General features: G+C 38.6%; 1 protein-coding gene across 6 annotated transcripts in view; it reads right to left on the bottom strand.

Moving 5' to 3' along the window:
• The window catches only part of LOC592992 (structural maintenance of chromosomes protein 4), a 34,664-nt gene that overhangs the window by 15,113 nt on the left and 690 nt on the right, over positions 1-18,861 (bottom strand). For 5 of the 6 annotated variants that reach the window (XR_004063544.1, XM_030981959.1, XM_030981963.1 and 2 more), the window contains exons 2-15: positions 17,244-17,456; positions 16,529-16,723; positions 15,168-15,347; positions 14,044-14,208; positions 13,474-13,601; positions 12,732-12,872; positions 11,801-11,951; positions 9,835-9,999; positions 8,148-8,326; positions 6,961-7,069; positions 6,078-6,209; positions 5,054-5,215; positions 4,250-4,290; positions 312-499 (exon numbers count right to left, since the gene is read on the bottom strand). Coding sequence is in view for 5 of the 6 variants with exons in the window: in XM_030981959.1 (XP_030837819.1) it covers positions 312-499; positions 4,250-4,290; positions 5,054-5,215; positions 6,078-6,209; positions 6,961-7,069; positions 8,148-8,326; positions 9,835-9,999; positions 11,801-11,951; positions 12,732-12,872; positions 13,474-13,601; positions 14,044-14,208; positions 15,168-15,347; positions 16,529-16,723; positions 17,244-17,444 (2,137 nt within the window). In the remaining variant the exon portion in view is untranslated. Of the gene's footprint in view, positions 1-311; positions 500-4,249; positions 4,291-5,053; positions 5,216-6,077; positions 6,210-6,960; positions 7,070-8,147; positions 8,327-9,834; positions 10,000-11,800; positions 11,952-12,731; positions 12,873-13,473; positions 13,602-14,043; positions 14,209-15,167; positions 15,348-16,528; positions 16,724-17,243; positions 17,457-17,930; positions 18,053-18,861 lie in introns of those variants that run through there. The other variant, XM_030981960.1, reaches the window with a different exon arrangement.

The raw sequence follows: 18,861 nt of genomic DNA, 5'->3' as shown, positions 1-18,861 counted from the left end.
AATTTGTATCTGATTGATCACAACTTCAATAATTCATAACTTTCTTATTTTCATTCAGAATTTGCTCAAACTTTCACTCACCTGATTTTTTTATTATTCTGCCTCTATCGAAACAAACTTATTTTGGGGGTGGACTTTCCCTTTAAAGTAGTGCTTGCATTTCCTGAAACAATCACTTCATGAAACAATCATCAGTACCAGATAACGGACATCCCATTGAAACACATGTTATTTTCAATACACAAGTTTCGATAAACTTGTTATTGTGATGGTTTTCATGAACCACTGCCAGGGTCTTTAATGGTCCTCACCTGATGATTCGATCAGCTCTCCTTTCAGCGTCACCACACGATGGCGCTTGGTTCCCTGAAGGGCGATCTTTGTGGCTTGTTCCAAGTCCTTGCTAACCAGTGTGTTTCCCAGACCGTAGTAGAAGGCAATGCGGAACTTCTCTTCCTTCACACGCACCAAGTCATACAGGCGAGGCACGTTATCAGGACTGCCAAATCAGAGTGGAAAAAAATTGCATATATATGAGTAAATGGAATTTTGGAAATTTTATATACATGTACACAGTGATGCCAGGGCTCGAATTTAGCGGTGGCCCGGTGCCAATGGCCACCTGAAACGCTGTCGGGCCACCTGAAATCACCGACTAGATGGCCCGGCTGGCCACCCAAATATTTGGACAGTAATATATAAATTATTTATCGACAACTTGTTTAACCTTTAGATCTACCCGAAACCGAGGCGACATTTATTTTTCCAAGCTTTTCCAAGCGACGCAATCCGATCTATCAAACAAGGAAATGTTTCGTTTCGCATACTAACTTTATAAAAACGATAAACGCCGTCGCGTAGGTACTGTACACACCGCCGCCGCCACCCAAGCCCGGCCGGTACATAGGCGTAGCGCTATCATAGTATGCTACCGCGTATAGGGCAGCTGTCGATATCCGCATTGCAGCACAGCTAGTACGCTTCTCAACTCTTTGTTGCGCAGTTACAAACTGCGCATGAGATTTCGGGCGGGTAAGTTGGGGATTCCCAAATCCCAGCATTGTGATTGGTGTATTTGCGACTAATTGTGGACTATACTAAGCAACGAGGGAACAACAATGGGTGTGTCTGGTATTTGACATTATGATTGGTGGAGGTAATATTGATTGAAAATAAAGGTAACTCAATCAGTGTGTACGTGTGGAAGCCGTGCGAGCTTCATAAAATGAGAATTTCACGTGTTTTTTGTTTGATAACAACGTAGGCCTACGGCGGTACGCTTTGTTGGTGATAATGTACGCTGTTCTGTTGTTAATTTTCCGTGATTATCGATTGAATAATTGATCTGTTATTACTAGGTAGCAATCATCATTGATGTTCATTAGTTTAAGTTAAACGGGGTATGTTCACGTTTTATTTGTAGCACTACATGGACCTTTTTAACTAAATATATATAAGGCCTAAATAATAAAAAAAATTCAGGGCCATGAATTTTGATGGAAAACAAATGGCAAATAATTTGCTAAAATCTGATCTTGTGTCCTGTACATAACATGTATGCGAGGTATCCCTGTCCACTGACGCGTAAATTATTTGAGCAGTAATGCCTGAATCACATTTCCTCTAGCTCTACGGAGCCCGTACGATGTTTAAAAACAGCCGTTTCGACCAATTTTGTACGGTGTGGTTCGTACGAAATTGGTTTAAACGGCTGTTTTTAAACATCGTACGGGCTCCGTAGAGGAAATGTGATTCAGGCATAAGAGAGAGCGATAGACGGATCGAGGTAACGCAGCCCCGTCTCTGACAGTTTGTTTACGAGACTTTTACGAATGCCGATAAGGCCAAGTAAAAAAAAAATGTTTTGTTTATTGTGACTTTCCTTTTTCTGAAACAATTGATGTGGAGGTCCTACCACCTTGTTTAATAACACTAGATCAGGGAAAGGCAATAGTATACTCTGGTATTGTTACGTAGAAGATTCAAGATATAGTCTTACAATACTTATCAAAAGTCTACCGTTATAAAATAGGCGGCTATTATATAGAAATTAGAAAAATATATATTTGAGTCTTGAGAAAAGATTCATTAATTTATTTCAATTGGCCTACTTTCAGAATAATATTTGGATCTTTTTAGGAGTTGCCGGTTTGATTCTTTATTGGTTTCCTTCCCAATGTCAACCAATTTCTAAACAGATAATATGAATAATAATACAATAATAAATAATATGAAATTTATCATCGATCATCAGTAGTAAATCACTTGGTTGAAATGTACGGAACGAGATGCAAATATAAGTTTTAAATGGTCCTCCACGTGCTAATACATGTACAGGCTTCGTTATCCGCTGTACAACTTGTAGGAAAAGGCAATTTGCAGCCATCCTAATTTATTTAGTTGTTTCAGTTTGTTCTTATAGGTAACTGACTCAAGGGTGGGTAGCCCATACAGGTATATAATTACATGCATGTTCTTCACTGTCCATGCTAAGAAAACATGCAGTGCAATAAAATGTTGTCTTGAAGAAAAAAAGAACAAAAGAAGAAATTCCGACTTAAATTATTTTGAATGACTTGGTGCTAATCTTTCCGTGTGTGGTCCTCTTTAACTGCATGTATTTTTGCATGATTATTGACTGATTATCCAATCCAGAATAACCAGAAAATATCAAAATAATAAATTACAAAAATACCATTTATTCAGTTCAGAATAGAAGTACAACGTCAAGTAAATATACAATCAATTTGATATCTTCCAACAGAACTTGGAGCTCAAAGAAAAGCAGAAGTTTGGCGCCTTGTGTGCCCTGTACAATCCCAACTTAAGGGGGAGGGGGTCCTTGTGATGCATGATAGTCAAGGAGAAAGGGAGAAAAACATTGAAGTGAAGTTGAGACAGAAGTATAGAAACAAAGAGAAAGGATTTGGAATGAGAGTCTGAAGAGTCACTCACCTTTCATTATTAAATGCAGCTGATGCTGCTTTTAACACGTATAATTTATGCATTTTTTTATTAAACATTTGCATTATTTAATAACGCATAAAAGTGGGGCCACCTGAAAATCCATTTGGCCACCCAGATCTCCTACCCAAGTGGCCCTGCTGGCCACCTCAAAAAAAAGTTAAGGGCAAGCCCTGGATGCCAACCTCTTGACACAAAAAAAACGACTGAGTATCCTAAAATATTAGATTTTGGAGAGAAAAAATCAGATTTTCACAAAAACTTGACACTACCACTGCCCCAGGCCAGTAAAATTTCATAAAAATGTTTTACTGGTAAGTAGGGTCAAGTAAAATGTTTGCTCTTTCATTAAAATTTAATGAAAAATTGTAAAGCAAAGTTTTTGTTGGGGTTGTAGAGGTTTACTTGTACATGTTTCTATGCGATTCCACGGTTTTTATGGGTTCTTATGGATTTTTAAAATAAAAAATAAATAAATAATTTTTTTTAAATTTTGTTTGTTGTTGGTGATATCTGGTTGGCATCTCTGTGTACAAAATGTCTGGGCACTCAGTTAAAAAAAAAAAATTCAAGCTCTGATTTTCTTGTTTCTTAACTCATACTGAATTATTTTCTCCTTTTTTTTATACCTCTCTCTACAACAAAACTTTCTTTTTTTTCCTTCTCATCATCATGCATGAAGATTTTTTTTGTTTTAGTGGGCAAGTTTAAAGATAAAGATCGGTAGTGGTAAAGTTGCGGTTCAAGGGTTTTGGGGGCAAAATATCCATTCAATATCCTTTAAATATTGCCTTCAGAGGTTTAGATGCAATAGTTCAACCTAAATTCACAAAAGAGCAGAAATATATGTCCACATGTTCAATTTTGAAGTGCATTCGCTATATCTATCCAGGCTGGATCGATACGATAATTTATCAAATATATCAATTGGTAGGCGGTTTCCCGGCAAAATTTGGATCATCATGTATTAGTCAAAACACATTCTTTCACATGACTGGTAATAAGAGCTTCCATTTTTCTTTTTTTGAGAGGGGGGCGTTTCCAAAACTGGTCTATACATGTACCTTTAAGGTATTTGGTGATTTAGTGTCCTGTACATTAGCAAGTAGAATAAACATAAATTGACATCAAAATCATCATGTATCTTCTGTCTGAACAAAGCACTTTTGGGGCTTGAAAATTAATACAATCATCGGTTATACTAACATTTGAGATATGACTGGTAATGTATGGTGGGACAAAATTTGCTTGGATTTGATATGAAATAAATAAAGCAATAACTCACGTGTTCATTTTAGATGAAGCATTCTTCGCAAGATGCTTGATCTATAGAGAAAGAGATAAGAAAACAAAAGGACATCGACTTGACATTCCTTTCAAAGTGCATACTTGTTCATAAACGTTGTGGCAGAGAAGGTGGTAAAGACATTACAGAGAAATGTGAGAAACTTTGTGTCATATGGGGAGTGTTCAAAGTTCAAACTACTTGAATACAGCACCTCTACGACACATTTATGAGGAATTCCCATGTTAATTCCCTTCTCCTGGGCACATAATGCAACCGTTTTCAGGTAATATTAATCCACTGTCTACAGGAACCGGGTTGCTCACTGTATTAAGCCTTCATAGGAAATACTGAATTCAATAGTTGTGTTCACAATCAATCATATCACACAGAGCTAGCAAATCAAACTCTAGGCCAGGAACAGAGCCCAGACCTTGATGTTCGGAACGAAGACTGCGACTGCGTCTGCGATCACAAAAATGACCATACGTGATCATACATGTTTGAGCAGGAAAACACTCTGAGAAATTCAATATTTTGGAAGCAAAACAGACTTTTAAAAATGGAAATCCAACAATAGATAGTTTCAGAGGAAATATAGCAAATAAATCATTCTTTGCAGAAAGTACTGTCATGGAATAAGTGAAATTCTCGCCATCTTTTTAACCTAAACAGCCAAGATTTAGGAATGTACAATGTTTCCCAATATGTAAATATTTATCGATGTATCAAATCTGACCAGTTTTTGGCAATGGAGCCCTGATATAAAACAAAACCGGTATGACTCGGGCCTATATAACTCACCTTATCGAGACAGATGAAGGTGGCTACTCCGATATTGTTCTGGCGCAGGAAGCTGACACATTTCTCTCCCGTTTCTATGGTATCCACCACTATGTAGTCCAGAGCCCCGCAGGCGGTAGAGATGGCTACATCGTACTTGTCATCGATTGCCCCAAGATCACCCTATAAAAGTTGGAAACCAAAGTGCATCAGCTTCAGAAAATGTTTGTAGTTTATCTATTGTAACTTCACTAGTGACTACCAATAACAATAAAATAATATTAGCTATTATTATCTACATGAGGCTTCCAAGTGGTACAATAAATCAGTTTATTCAATATCTTTAGCGCAGTACGTGGATGACTGACCAATAATGTTTTCTTATTGCTCAGTCATCCAGGAACTTCAACTAGCGATATCGATATCAAACAAAAACAAAGCCATATATTTACCGAGGTAAGTCAAATTTTGTTATTTTGCTAGTCAGTTTGATATAGATAATAATAATATTGTATGTCTTTGTTTTTGTGTGATACAAGAATATATTGCTCTCGCTATGACAATATTGGACTCGTCTTCGACTCGTTCAACATTGTCAAAGCTCAAGCAATATATTCTTGTATCACACTCGAAGCATTGAGTATAGTAAGCATTTACAAAAGTGGAAATGGATTGCAATAAGAACCTTAGAAGGCCTTCTCTCAGGTGTTCTGCTTAAGGCAAGTCCACACACCCGGTCTCATTCATAGAACTTGTCTTTAATAACATGTGCACAATTTTAAAGAGAAATTTTCCAACATCAAAACAAATGGAATGATGTATTAAAGTAGCTTATACCAAGTATTGTCACTTGTTAGAGACACCAGATTTTATACGAGCGGGCCGATTCTTGCCCCGTCAAACATGTAAGTCTAACTTCTTGAACATCCCAAAGAAACATATGTGTTATAGAATTAATAAGCTTTTCTCTTAGATGTCCGCAAATTTAAGATTACAATTGGGTATCAAGAAACTGGCCCTAGAGCTCATATCTCCATTTACGTACCAAGCGTCCTTGGATGCCGTTGATCTTGCCGAGACGTTTCTGTTCCATGAGAGCCGAGATGAGGAAGCCTCTATCCTTGGCCGATTGCATGGAGCTCCGTGCTTCCTGGACCTTCACGGTTTGATCCTTCAGCTGATGGGACACAAAATTGAGACATTGTTACACTGATAAAATGAGTTTGGGTACCACTGAGCTGAATTGAACATCATGTAAACCCATCATCTCTTGATACCTAACCCCTCCTCAATTTCCATAAAGTAAGAAGAGGAACTCTAGCCCCTGCATTGGAGTTTGAATCTGACTGCCTGACTTCCACAATTAAACTCCTGGTCAGGATCCTCTACCCACCCACCCACCCACCCACCCATTAATTCATCCATCCATCCATCCATCCAATTATCCATCCATCCATCTGTTTTTCCATTCACCTATCCACCCATCCATCCATCCATCTAATTGTCCATCCATCCATCCATCCATCCATCTTTCTACTCATCCATCTATCCATCCATCAATCCACCTATCCATCCATCCATCCACCTATCCATCCATCCACCTATCCATCCATCCATCCATCCATCCATCCATCCACCTATCCATCCATCCATCCATCCATCCATCCATCCATCCATCCATCCATCCATCCACCTATCCATCCATCCATCTGTCTTTCCATTCACCTATCCACCCATCCATCCATCCATCTATTTGTCCATCCATCCATCCATCCATCCATCTTTCTACTCATCCATCTATCCATCCATCAATCCACCTATCCATCCATCCATCCACCTATCCATCCATCCATCCATCCATCCATCCATCCATCCACCTAACCAACCATCTTACATCCTAGAGAGTAAGGAAAAGAGAGAATACTTACCCCTGAGCTGGCCGCTCCCTCTGACCTCCTGACCTCTACTAGCTCCTTCTCAGAAGCCTCCAGCTTGATCTCCATCTCGGGGATCTCTTTCTCAAGGTTCTTGATAGTGCTGTCAATCAAAATTTAAAGATTAAAGGGATTGGGCAACTTTGTCTCGGATTCTGAAACAAAATCCTGGATTTAGCTCATGCTGCAATGATAATTATGAACCTTTAGGTCAGTCAGGAACCGCATGACTTTTATAAGCCGATCCCCTGGCTGATTAATCAAGATAGTTATATTTGGAAATTGAAATCAAATTTTGCGTTTTCCTAACTGTGTTCATAACACTACTCTTTGGGGGGAAACAAGTACAGTAACACTGGTCACTCAAAGTTTTTTACTGTTTTGAGGCACTTCTTGATCATTTTGAAGTGCAATTTTTTTAGGGCTTTAATATTACACCATATCACAGACACTGATAACACGTAGGGCCGTGCATCTCAGATTTAACATTGTTAAACGATGCCTTTAATGGTGTCATTGCAATGGACTGTATTTAAAAGCTTGAACAAGGCTCGTCTCTCAGGACACACAGGTCCCCATTGTACAACTCTGGACCCCCAAATTTAAGATTAATGGTGTCATTGCAATGGACTGTATCCAAAAGCTTGAACAAGGCTTGTCTATAAGAACACACAGGTCCCCATTGTATAACTCTGGACCCCCACATTTCTAAATTTAAAAAGAGGGTCCAGGCATGCAGACCCTAAAAGCGTTAATCTGGGGCCCCTTTGGAAAAAAAGTTAGTGTAGACCCCTCGATGTATCATTCATAATTGCGATCATTTTATTTGATTTTATCTTTGAAAAGAGAAATCACCTTTAAAATGTCCTGCATCCTTTTTGAAATTTAGCTTGACAATTTTTCACTACAAACAAATCCATTTCTACCTAAGTCTGGCATCTTACAAACTTATGTTTAAGCTTCATGGACCCAATTCTCTGACTCATACTTTAGAATAAAACATAAGAAAAAACAAAGAAGAACATTAAGAATTAATTATGTATACATCTGCAGATCCAAGTATAGAAACGCCCCTATTCTTCAAGTCCCCCTTATGTCTAGGGCGAAAATGGATCAAAATCGTTAGCATTACAGAAATAACACATATAAAAAAAACAAATCTTTTTCATGCTATGACATACCTCTGCCATTCGACTAGATTCTCAGCGATGGTCTTGACATTGGTACGCGCCTTTTCGAGCTTGGATCTGGCGCCCTCGACCTTCTTGCGCTGGCGACCGAGCTCAGAGTCGGCCAGTGTCTTCTGGGATTTGGCTTCATTGAGCTCCTTCTGGAAACCCATCAGCTCCGTCTCTTTAGCCTGAGAGCAGTGAAGGGGAAAAAGAGAAGAGAAACAAGGAAAATATATCAGTGTACAGAAGGCTGTGCATTTTCAAAACATTTTTGCCGACGTTGTAGGAAGCACCCCATAGTCCGGCTACGAAAACCCACGCTATTTACTGTGAGTTGCAATTGAAGGCGCCGATTTGTGCTTGTGAACTTCTCACAAATTATAGTAACAATGTTGTTTTTTAAACTTAAGATGACAGACAAATTATCCTCCCAAGTTCAAACAGATATCTGGACATTGGCAGCTAGTTTTGTTCTAGTTTCTGAGTGGTGAGTTGATAGTGACACCCCGTATATGATTGAGCTGGGAAACATTTTTACTCACGGTACCCTGCCGGTGCTTTTCCAGGCACAGGGGAGCTTCGGCCGGCCCGCACGGGGCCAGGTGGTTTAAAAATAAAAAAATGGCGGCCATGTATTCGTACTCGAGTAGTTGTCAACAACAGTGCGAGTACTCAAGTAATCAAGTACTCGTCGCAGCCTTAGTGTACAGTAACCGAAGGGCATAGTTATAATAAATAATAATTGTCACATTCATATAGGGGGGTATTCTTGAAAGCGGACTAACTTTAGTCCATGGTTTAATCCCCTGACTAAATATGGAATGCCAAGTGTCCATATAAATATATTTTTGAATAATTTGATATGTCCCTAAATTACCATGATTACATAATTATATCATAGTTATATTGTTGCTTATTAATTATGTTAATACATCATATTTTAATGTAGTCACAGATTGAATTATTCAAAAATATATTCATATGGACACTTGGCATTCCATACTTAGTTGGTGGATTAAACAATGGAACACTTAGTACGCTTTTGAGAATACCACCCCAAGTGTCTTTAGCGCTGTACTATTATTACCCCGGCATTAAGAGAGCAGCCCTGATAATGTGCTTTGGCATTCAAGGAATTCTTTCCTATCGGGTACCCATTTACACCACCCGGAAAGTGGAGATTGGTTAATGCAGATTAAAATCATGCCAAAGGATATCAGTGCCAAGGTGGGACTCGAACCACGAACCAAGGGATCCACAATTATTTGCCATTATTTTATTTAGGGTGCATGTATGATTTTGAGAAAATACATTAATTTCTTTTATTTTTTAGTATAGAACAATTTTTTTCCCCCTGATATTTCTGCCTTCATTTAAGACAACATGCTATTAAGGCTACATTTCCTCGATAAGAAAAAAAGGAGACCAGACGGCTCAGAGGTAGAGCAGTGGCCGTGTAACAGGGAGGTCCCGGGTTAAAAGCCAAGTCGATGCACTACTGCCCTTTGGTAAGGTATTTATTCTCATTACCAAGTCCCACAGAGAGGACTTACAGCCGTCGGTCCCCTTGTTGCGTACTTACAAGCATATAAAGGCTTTCTCAGCAGTCAGGTAAAGCAAACTAACAAAACAAACAAACTACATGCTATAAAGGCTGCATTCCCTCCCACAACCCCAACCCCTGACTTTGCCCTACCTCCTTCTCTGCCTGTAGCCCCTTTGTCTCTGTCTTGAGGGATGCCATGATGTCGTTCATCTTGGCTTCTTCCACTTTCAGCTTCTCTTCTAGGCTGGCTTTCCTCTTCTCCAGCTCTCCGATCTCAATCTCACTGTCTCCCGGTACTTTCAGCAAGCCCTCAAGCTGTAAGAGATCAAAACAGAGAAGAGATACATTTTATGATGGTGGTGGTGATTATCAGCATTTAAATGGCAAAACTTTTCTGTTGACCCTCGAAAGTCTGGGTTATTCTGGCAGGTTCTAATCCAAGGACCCGTTTCACAAAGCCCTTTTTCAATGACAAATGACAAAAAGCAGTGACAAATCTGCTCATAACCAATCAGAAGCAAGGATTTCACTACCTTTATAACAAAAACTGTCATTTGTCACTGATGACAAGTTTTGTAAAACACCCCCCCCCCCCCTTGGATCTTGGCTTCCAGGCTCTCTTTTCCATCTCCTCTTTCTCACTCGCACTTTCCCCCGGAACCTTAAACGCTGTTATTTTCGTGTGATTAATTTTTCGCACTGAGCAACCCCAAAACATAATCGCTGGTTCTTAAATTTGGTTTGCACGCAATTCAGCCTCTTCAAAACATGCATAAGAAGTCATGCTTATATTTTCGAGAGTGCTAAATGTTTCTACTTTTACAGTATAAGAAAGAAGAGATGATGATGATGATAATTCACAGCATTTACATAATAATTATACATTAAAAAAAATATATTTAGCTTTTATATAGCGCTTAATACAAATGTCTCTAAGCGCTTTACAAATATACTATTACCCCGGTCATTGGATTCAGTGCTTGCCCACACACTCTGTGTGCACAATCTTAGCGACACTGATTTTCCGCAATCACGGAAAATGGACGGAATTCACGGAAATGACCATTTGAAACGGAAAATGCAATTTTGAATGGAAAATCTCGGAAAACCCCTTTTACCTCAAAACTTTTCATTTTTCAAGAAGAAAATCGTAAAACTTACACTATTTTTGTGATTCGTTATGCAGTGAAAAAATATCGGGCCTAAAATCATGTTTAATAATTCCGAATATTTAGCGATATTCGTCAGATTCTTAGGAGACAGGGTGCTGCCATTTTATTTCGCTGGACCAATAGAGATCGTTAGGGGCGCTATTACGTAGACGTAATACTAGGAAACACACACGCCAGCATTGGGCGCTAAGTGCGGTGATATTGTACACACTGTTGTACAGTTCGAAAAAGGGGCTGGCATGTGCGCCTAAAATCATACGATAGCGGATCGCTGACATGACAGCCAAGACTGATATGTTTTCGTCGACGTCGGTACTACTGTATCGTTCCGTCAGGAATATGTCGTGTTCTGACACATTCTGCTAACTTTAGTCTGCTTGTCTGAGTTCGAATTTGAAGTTGGTAAAACTAAACATTTGATAATTTTGTGTAGGTCTAGCCTAGACCCTTAAAGTCTAGGGGTCTATATTTTCACTAGTATTTTGCATCCAGTCCCGTCTGTATGTTTTCGAGTGGTTATCAGTGGCTTGTCAAAGGTGGCAGCTTTAATAGAACATTTGTACCCTACAAGTTCATGTTTTAATGAAAATCTTTCGTAAACAGAATTTTAGATTTTTCATGTGTACAAAGTCTATGGCAAAATGGAATTTCCGTTTTTCAGCCATCTGAAATGGAATTCCAGATTTTCTGAAACGGAAAAGGCCTTTTTTTTAAACGGAAAATCAGTGTCCCTACTTGAACCTCCACTCCATATTTCTGTTAACCCTGACAAGGCCAATTGATTCTGGTGGGCTCTAAGCCCAAGTTCTTCGCTTTCAGGCTGGCTTATCTCATTTATTCCACAATGTGTGAAACAGGCTTGCCAGATTAAAATTCATCCCACAACTCCATTCTCTAACTCTACAAACCTATTCTAAAAATAAAATAAGCATACTCCTTCCTACCTTGGTCTTCTCTTTCTGCAAGTTCTTGACCAGTTTCTTTTGTTTCTCTCTGGTATGTTTCAGATCCTCTCGGCATTTAACATCCTGCCTCTCAAACTCTGCAAAGTCTGCCTTCTTTTGCTCCGCTACTTCTGCAAGCTTCTCGTATTGTCTATAGACGAGCAAATAAAATAATAAAATAAACATAATAACTACTGTGTTTTTTTTAAATGGTTCATTTAGAAGAAGGTTTACTCCTGGGCGCTGTTTAAAACAAAATTGGTATCAATAACAAATGCTAAATTTTTAAGAAAAATTTGCTCTCAGCCAATCAAATGCCACAATTTCAGTAGCTTATAACATAATGTAACTCGTTATCGATACAAATTTTCTGAAACAGGGCCTTGTCTTATCCTTGAACCTCAAATGGAAGATGTGTTATGCTCATTATTATGGCTTACAGATTTAAAGTAGAAATTGTCATTTGATAGTAACTTTATGGTTATTTACAACGTAACAAAGAGTGAGATAACTTTCCTGTTTACCTTTTCAAAATATGCCACCATTGACTAATTGCATCTACATACAGGATTCTTGCTATGGCATGATAAATACACCTGTAGGTGTTTCGTTAACTGAAACTTATTTAGAGTCTAAATAAGATGAGACCCAATTGATTTTTTTGCCCCTTCAAATCAGTCATAGTGTTTTCGAGATCAATCTTAAGGCCTGAAGAAACAAGGGTCTTCAGCAGGATAAAAATAAATGGCAAATATATCAATGAACTTTTAAATAATATGCAAAATGCTTTTGTCCTCCCATATCTGCCCCCCCCCCCCTTTTCACACACCTCATTCCACTCAACCTACATGTATGTGATGGTGTAAATGAAATTATGATGAACAATAATGTTTGAAAATGGTGAAATATCGTTTCATCGATCGGATCTTACTTGTAGAGTTTCTTATGCTCTTTGATCTTTTCCTTGTTCTGTAAAGCCATTGTCTTCAGACCCTCCTCCATCTCCTTCATCCCATCTTGGACCGCTTTCCTCTTCTCCTGGGCTTTAGCTTCATTTTCATTACACTCAGAGCTGAAAGATAATTCAATTCAATTCAAATTTGATGCATTTTTTTCTGCCTCTTTCAATTTTTCATAGTTACAATGATGGTACATTTTTACATATTCACATATCAATATACATATAAAAAGAGTTTTTCTGCTGTATATAATTTTTCATCTGTTTTGCTATATTCACTGCATTGTTAATTGATTTATATGATATATATGTTAACAAACAGAATATTGATTTGTTACAGGTGCACCTCGGGGTGATAGCAGCGAATGCAACTTCCCCTTGAGCGTATAGCAGTCGATATCTCTATAATATCATTGCTATCTGCAGCATCCAAGCCAAAGAGCTCAAGAATCTTAATAATGATAATAATAATAATCGCTTTTATATAGCCCCCAATACGTTGATACAACGAGGTGTCAAAGCGCTTAACAGATATATTATTATCTTGGTCATCGAATTCAGGCTAACCTGCACACAATCTATGCACATTCTCCACTCCCTGGGGAGCATTCCGGTAAATCTTAGGTCAATGATTTGTATTGAAAAGAAATGTAACACACCATCAGCAGGGGATACCCTTGGAATCAACATTATATCGATTCTGTATCAAACTTACATGTACTTCTGGTAAAGTTTGTTCTTTTTCTTGGTAACCTCGTTCTCCGTCTTCAGAAATTCCTGAGCCTCCTTCATTGGTTTCTCCAGTTCCTCCATCTCTGATTCTACTGCCTTCACACGAGTTAACTGGGATAAAATAAGAACAGTTGATTAGGAGATTATGATTTCTGAGCAATGAATTGCTTATCATTATGATGGCACTAAATTGCCCAACAAAAAATTGGAATTTTTCACTAATTAACTTTAGTTAATAATCATTAACACTCCATAGCTACCAACAATTGCAAGTAATCTGGGAAAAGGTCTTCTGAATCTTCTGAAATTGGAGTGAGCGGTGCGGTATTCCGCATGTCGCTAACTGGTATGGCAGGTGGTACATGGTAGACTTTGTTTCTAAAGTTCTCAATACATGGGGCTATTACAGACTGCTGGTCGAGTGCGTTCCATGCTCGTCCAGTTCTTGGGAAAAAGGAGTATTTATAAACATCCTTTCTGGCAAAGGGGACTTCTATTGAGCACTGGTTGTTTCTTCTTAACCTATAAAATACATCATATATAAATGTCTCACCTTTTCACCCCTTTCCTCGTTCAATTCTTCCACTTTCTTGGCGAGCTCCTCTATGGACTCCTTGAACTGGTTGCTACCGATGATGTCCTCAAGGTATTCCAACATGCCTTCCTCGTGTTCAGTCTGGGCCTTGGGTTTCATCATGGCTATCTGCTCTACCTCTCCCTACAAACAAACAATTTGGCAAGAATTGACGGACTTACTACTTGAAAGAAGATATAGAGGGGTCAGTGACATAACTCTGTTTTGGCCAATTTGAGAAAAAGTGGTTTATGTGTCATTGAGCACTTGGGCCTTAAGGAGTTAAGTCTATAATTCACTAGCCATTGACTTCAATTGGGTGTTGGGTGGAGTTAAGTCTTTGTGTTTCCTGCAAAGCCCACATTATTCTGAACATTTTGATATCAAATACTCCATTCGGCAAAATATGGAGTTACGTCTTTGTGTCACTGAACCTTCTATTTGATACAGTGCTATCTGCTAACCTGAGACAGGATTCTAAGCTAGATGTTGTTTACCCTTGGTCGACACTGAGTGAATTATAGCCTTGCAGCATCCAGGTTGTGATCAGTAACTCTGGGTATTGGTGCTAATGCATTATTTTGTATACAAACTTCCTTATTCCATTGTGTTTTAAATGTCTCCCCTCTAAATTACGTCCTTCTCTAATGCTTCGGTTTTTTTCTTCTACAATAGGTTCTAGGTTCCTCACATTCTACTTAATCTATTATATGAATTGAGAATCATTGAGACGTGCTCATTTATACTACATGTATTGTATAATTTCTTATTTTATATATATGTCTATATTTTGTGTAAAATGTGGAACAATCAAAACTTAAAACTTGAAAGTTGGGAATGATTAATTAGGAAGGATCACAACAATTAGCCGATCTCATTTCGTACTTTGTCCCATATGTTATCGGCATAAAACAACGATACTCTCTAACTTGTGGGGCATCAAATGACCAAATAATCTTGGACTTGAATAAAAATGCTTTTGTTACCCATGCAAACACCCAAAATCAAAAAAGAGTTATGATGCAGATATACTGATCACAAGTACTTCAATTATCATGGCACCTGGTGTTAGGGTTAGGGCTATACAATGACAAGTTACTTACTTGTAAGATGAGGAACCTGTTGTGATCAAGATCCACCCCAGCTTTTCGGAGAAGAGCTGTGCATTCTTTGAAGTTGACCTTCTTTCCATCCAGGTAGTAGCTACTGCTGTTGTCCTTGTGCGCCGTTCTTGACACCACAAACTGGCTGTTGGGTACCACCTCATACTCGTCAACCCCGGCCTATTCAACAGGAAAAGAATCACATAATCAGACAGAATTGGGAAATCGATATGTGAATATTAATAATAATAATAATAATAATAACGTTTCATTTACCCAGGGTAGCCACTTCAGTTATGAAGCTGCTCTTCCAGTGGGCCCTGCATAACATAATATGTTATTACTACCCTTCTCCAATCTAATATTCTGAGCGCCTAGTTAGAAGGCAGAAGGTCCCATTGTTGTACGACTTTGGTATGACTCGGCCGGGGTTCGAACCCACGACCTCCCGTTCATGAGGCGGGCACTCTTAACCACTGAGCCACCATGCCCAAATATTATTCTCTTCCTTCTCTTCTTCTTATCCAACTCTATCACATTCTCTCTCCACATCCCAATCTTTCTAGTTACCTGAATTTTTAACTATTATTTGAGTATCATCCATTATCTTGTTCTTCTCTCTCTCCATACTCTATTGCTTGAGTCCTCATACCACCATCTCTCCTCCTCCTCTTACTTTTTTCTTTTTTCTTCTCTTCTTCTCCCTTTTCTAAACCTCAACTTTAAACTATATCTTACCATATTCCTCAACCCAACACATCACCCAATCATTGTTGTTGTTGTTTTTGTTCAATACAAGACCATTCTCTACTCGCTGACTCAAAATGTAATTTGATAAATTATATTGTGCCTTCTCATGCCTATCTCCTTTCTAATGCGTATTTCTCTTTCCTCGTCTTCTTCTCAACCCTACGTGCAGCTCATCATTTTGTATTATTTTCTGTTCCCCTGATCTCTCACTCCTTTTTTGGCATTGTGTACTCTTTGTATTATGACTACGTTCTTCTATCTTTGTCATGTTAAGTACCGTCTTGTCCCGTTCTCGTCTCTGTTGGCATCCCCCTTTTTTCTCCCTATTTTGTAGTTCCTTTTGTAGTTACGGACTTGTTAATTTAATTACTCATTCTTCCTAAGTATCATTTGAGGTGTTCACACTTGAACAAGCATTGCTTTTTAGTGGACCCCTCTGTTTCCAATATGTATTTCTACATTTGTTGAGAATGTTTATAATCGATTTGTAATGTTTTTATTGGAAAATTCAAAATTGAAATTGAAATTGAAATCATAGCCCCGCCCCTAGATCTTTGATGATAAAAGTCACGGAGCAAACCTGAGCAAATCTAGGAACACCTCTCACTTACCCCTGTATCAACGATCTTCTGGAAGTGGACTGCTACAGTGCAGCTTTTCAGGTCCTTGTGATTCTCAGACTTGTGGATGAGCACAGAGAGCTTCTTGGAGCGAATCTTGGCAGCGCGGTAGCCAAACACAAACAGCATGGAGTCGATGACGTTGGACTTTCCACTTCCGTTTGGCCCAATAATACATGAGAAGCTCTGGGGAAAAACATGGATTTATATTGTGATTAAATTGATTTCGAATCAACATTTTTATTCTCTCTCTCTCTCTCTCTCTCTCTCTCTATGTTCTAGACAAGAAAAGAATTTCTATAATCACATGAATGGCATATATATGTATGCTTTTCCCAAATTTGTATAAAAAAATTGTATAGAATGTCTGCATCGCTTTAGAATTCAATTTTTTTTTAAAACAATAACAAAAGAGAATTAAAAAACAGTAGGATCAATTGTTACCATTGTAACAATCAAAACAAAGTGGATATTCTTAGTAATTGATTTCATATTTTCACCAATATCACATCCATATTGAAGAACGAACAAACTTTTATATATATATGGAAAGGCCTCATACATTAGAAAACCGAATTGACCAGCACACCATATGAAAAAGGTCCCCAAGACACCGATGCCTGCGTAGGAATTCGTTTTCTGTAATAATCATGTGAACATGAGTATTATGAATTAGATTTATGTTGAAAAATGAAATACAACAAACCTTATGGAAAGGCCCCAGGACAACTTTGCCAGCATAGGACTTGAAGTTTTCTGTCATGATCTGTGTGATCATGAGCCTGGGTTGTGCTGTGGGAGCAGGAGTAGGCTCCTGAGGTATGGATTCGTTGGTGTCCATGGGCTGACTCTCTGCTTCGCCCTCAGGCTCAGCCTTGGGTGGGGACGCTTCCGTCAACACTGGCATCTCTTTACAATTCTGGTGAACGAACATGGCATGACAAATATTAGGCCTGGTCTAGAAATCTTTATTTTGAGAGCAGATGTCATCAAAAATGTAAGTAAAAAGTGGTACCAACTGATGCAATTATCTTATACTTATCTTATATCTTATATATCTTTTACTTGCACAACTTGTATATACCGTACGCACTATGCATTAATCAATCTAGACAGCAATAACCATCTGATTTGGGTCATTTCTTTAATAAAACTGACATTTGTTGTCATTCCCCAATACAGATGGCAACCCAGAGATCTCGTACCGTGGGGGTAAATTAGAGCCACAGCGTAACAGCTTTTCGTTACCGACATTTCTCCCCCGATTTTCTTTATTTAGATCCAATTTTCTGATTTCTAAATCAGATGTAAATTAGGTCCGTATGTCATTTGTCCTAATTACATTTATCAAAATTTGATAACTTAATATTAAATGTATAATTTACGGACTTACTTATATGAATTATCCAATTTGTATCTCCAAACTGTGAAACTACGTTCATGCACTCGAAAATAGAGCTATATGACCCGGCGGCCGCGGTATATTTCCGGGTCAACCTACGCCAATGGCCAATCAGAGCACTCGTTTCGTGGGAGTTCGTTGGTCAAGCCGGGCCGAATCGTACGTAGCTACGGTAGCTATTGGACGTTCGAAAAGAAAAAATGAATATTCATCAACTAAAACCAAGACGGATAATGTTGTCGACGAGACTTTCTCGGATTAATCATTAATTTAGGATCTAAATGAGCAAGCTATCGTAAGTCAAATAAGCTATTGTTATTTTTAATTTTTATTATAATTGCAGCAGTTATGAGGATGTAAAGAGTGAAAATTTTGTTGCATATCTCATTCATCGCGGTCCGGTCGAACCGAACCATTTGTTCTGTACAGTCCCTCACAGTAAGAGGTCCCCATCCTTCAGTCTCTATAATCGGAGGTCTAGTGGAGCCAGACGTAGTCTCAGTGGAACAACCGACGATTAGAGAGACTGAAGTTTTCGGTCTATAATCAATCATGACCACTATGAGAGACACCACACCACAATATCCTTGTTTAGTTGCTGAAAAGGCTTTTGACGAGTACCAGCATGGATCTAGATCTAGACATACATGGATCGCTATTTTGATAAATCAGCTGTAAACTCCTGTGCCCGAATTAAGGTCTCGTTGCATCAAGCATCAAGAAAATCAGGGCGTAATCCGTTTTTCACATCGCCAACGCGCGGATCAAAAATAAGAAACATCTGCGAGAATGAAGACGATCCTTAATTTTGAGGACGCTCCTCATTTTGGACCAGCGCCCCCTACTGCACGCCGAAATTTAGCTTACAATTAACGCATGCGCAGATCATTCATCCGAAAATGCAAACTATCCTCTGTCTAAG

The sequence above is a fragment of the Strongylocentrotus purpuratus genome, unplaced genomic scaffold (genome assembly GCF_000002235.5).
Source record: "Strongylocentrotus purpuratus isolate Spur 01 unplaced genomic scaffold, Spur_5.0 spur5_scaffold_12, whole genome shotgun sequence".
Lineage (NCBI taxonomy): Eukaryota > Metazoa > Echinodermata > Echinoidea > Camarodonta > Strongylocentrotidae > Strongylocentrotus > Strongylocentrotus purpuratus.
This window is presented reverse-complemented; position numbering and strand designations above follow the sequence as displayed.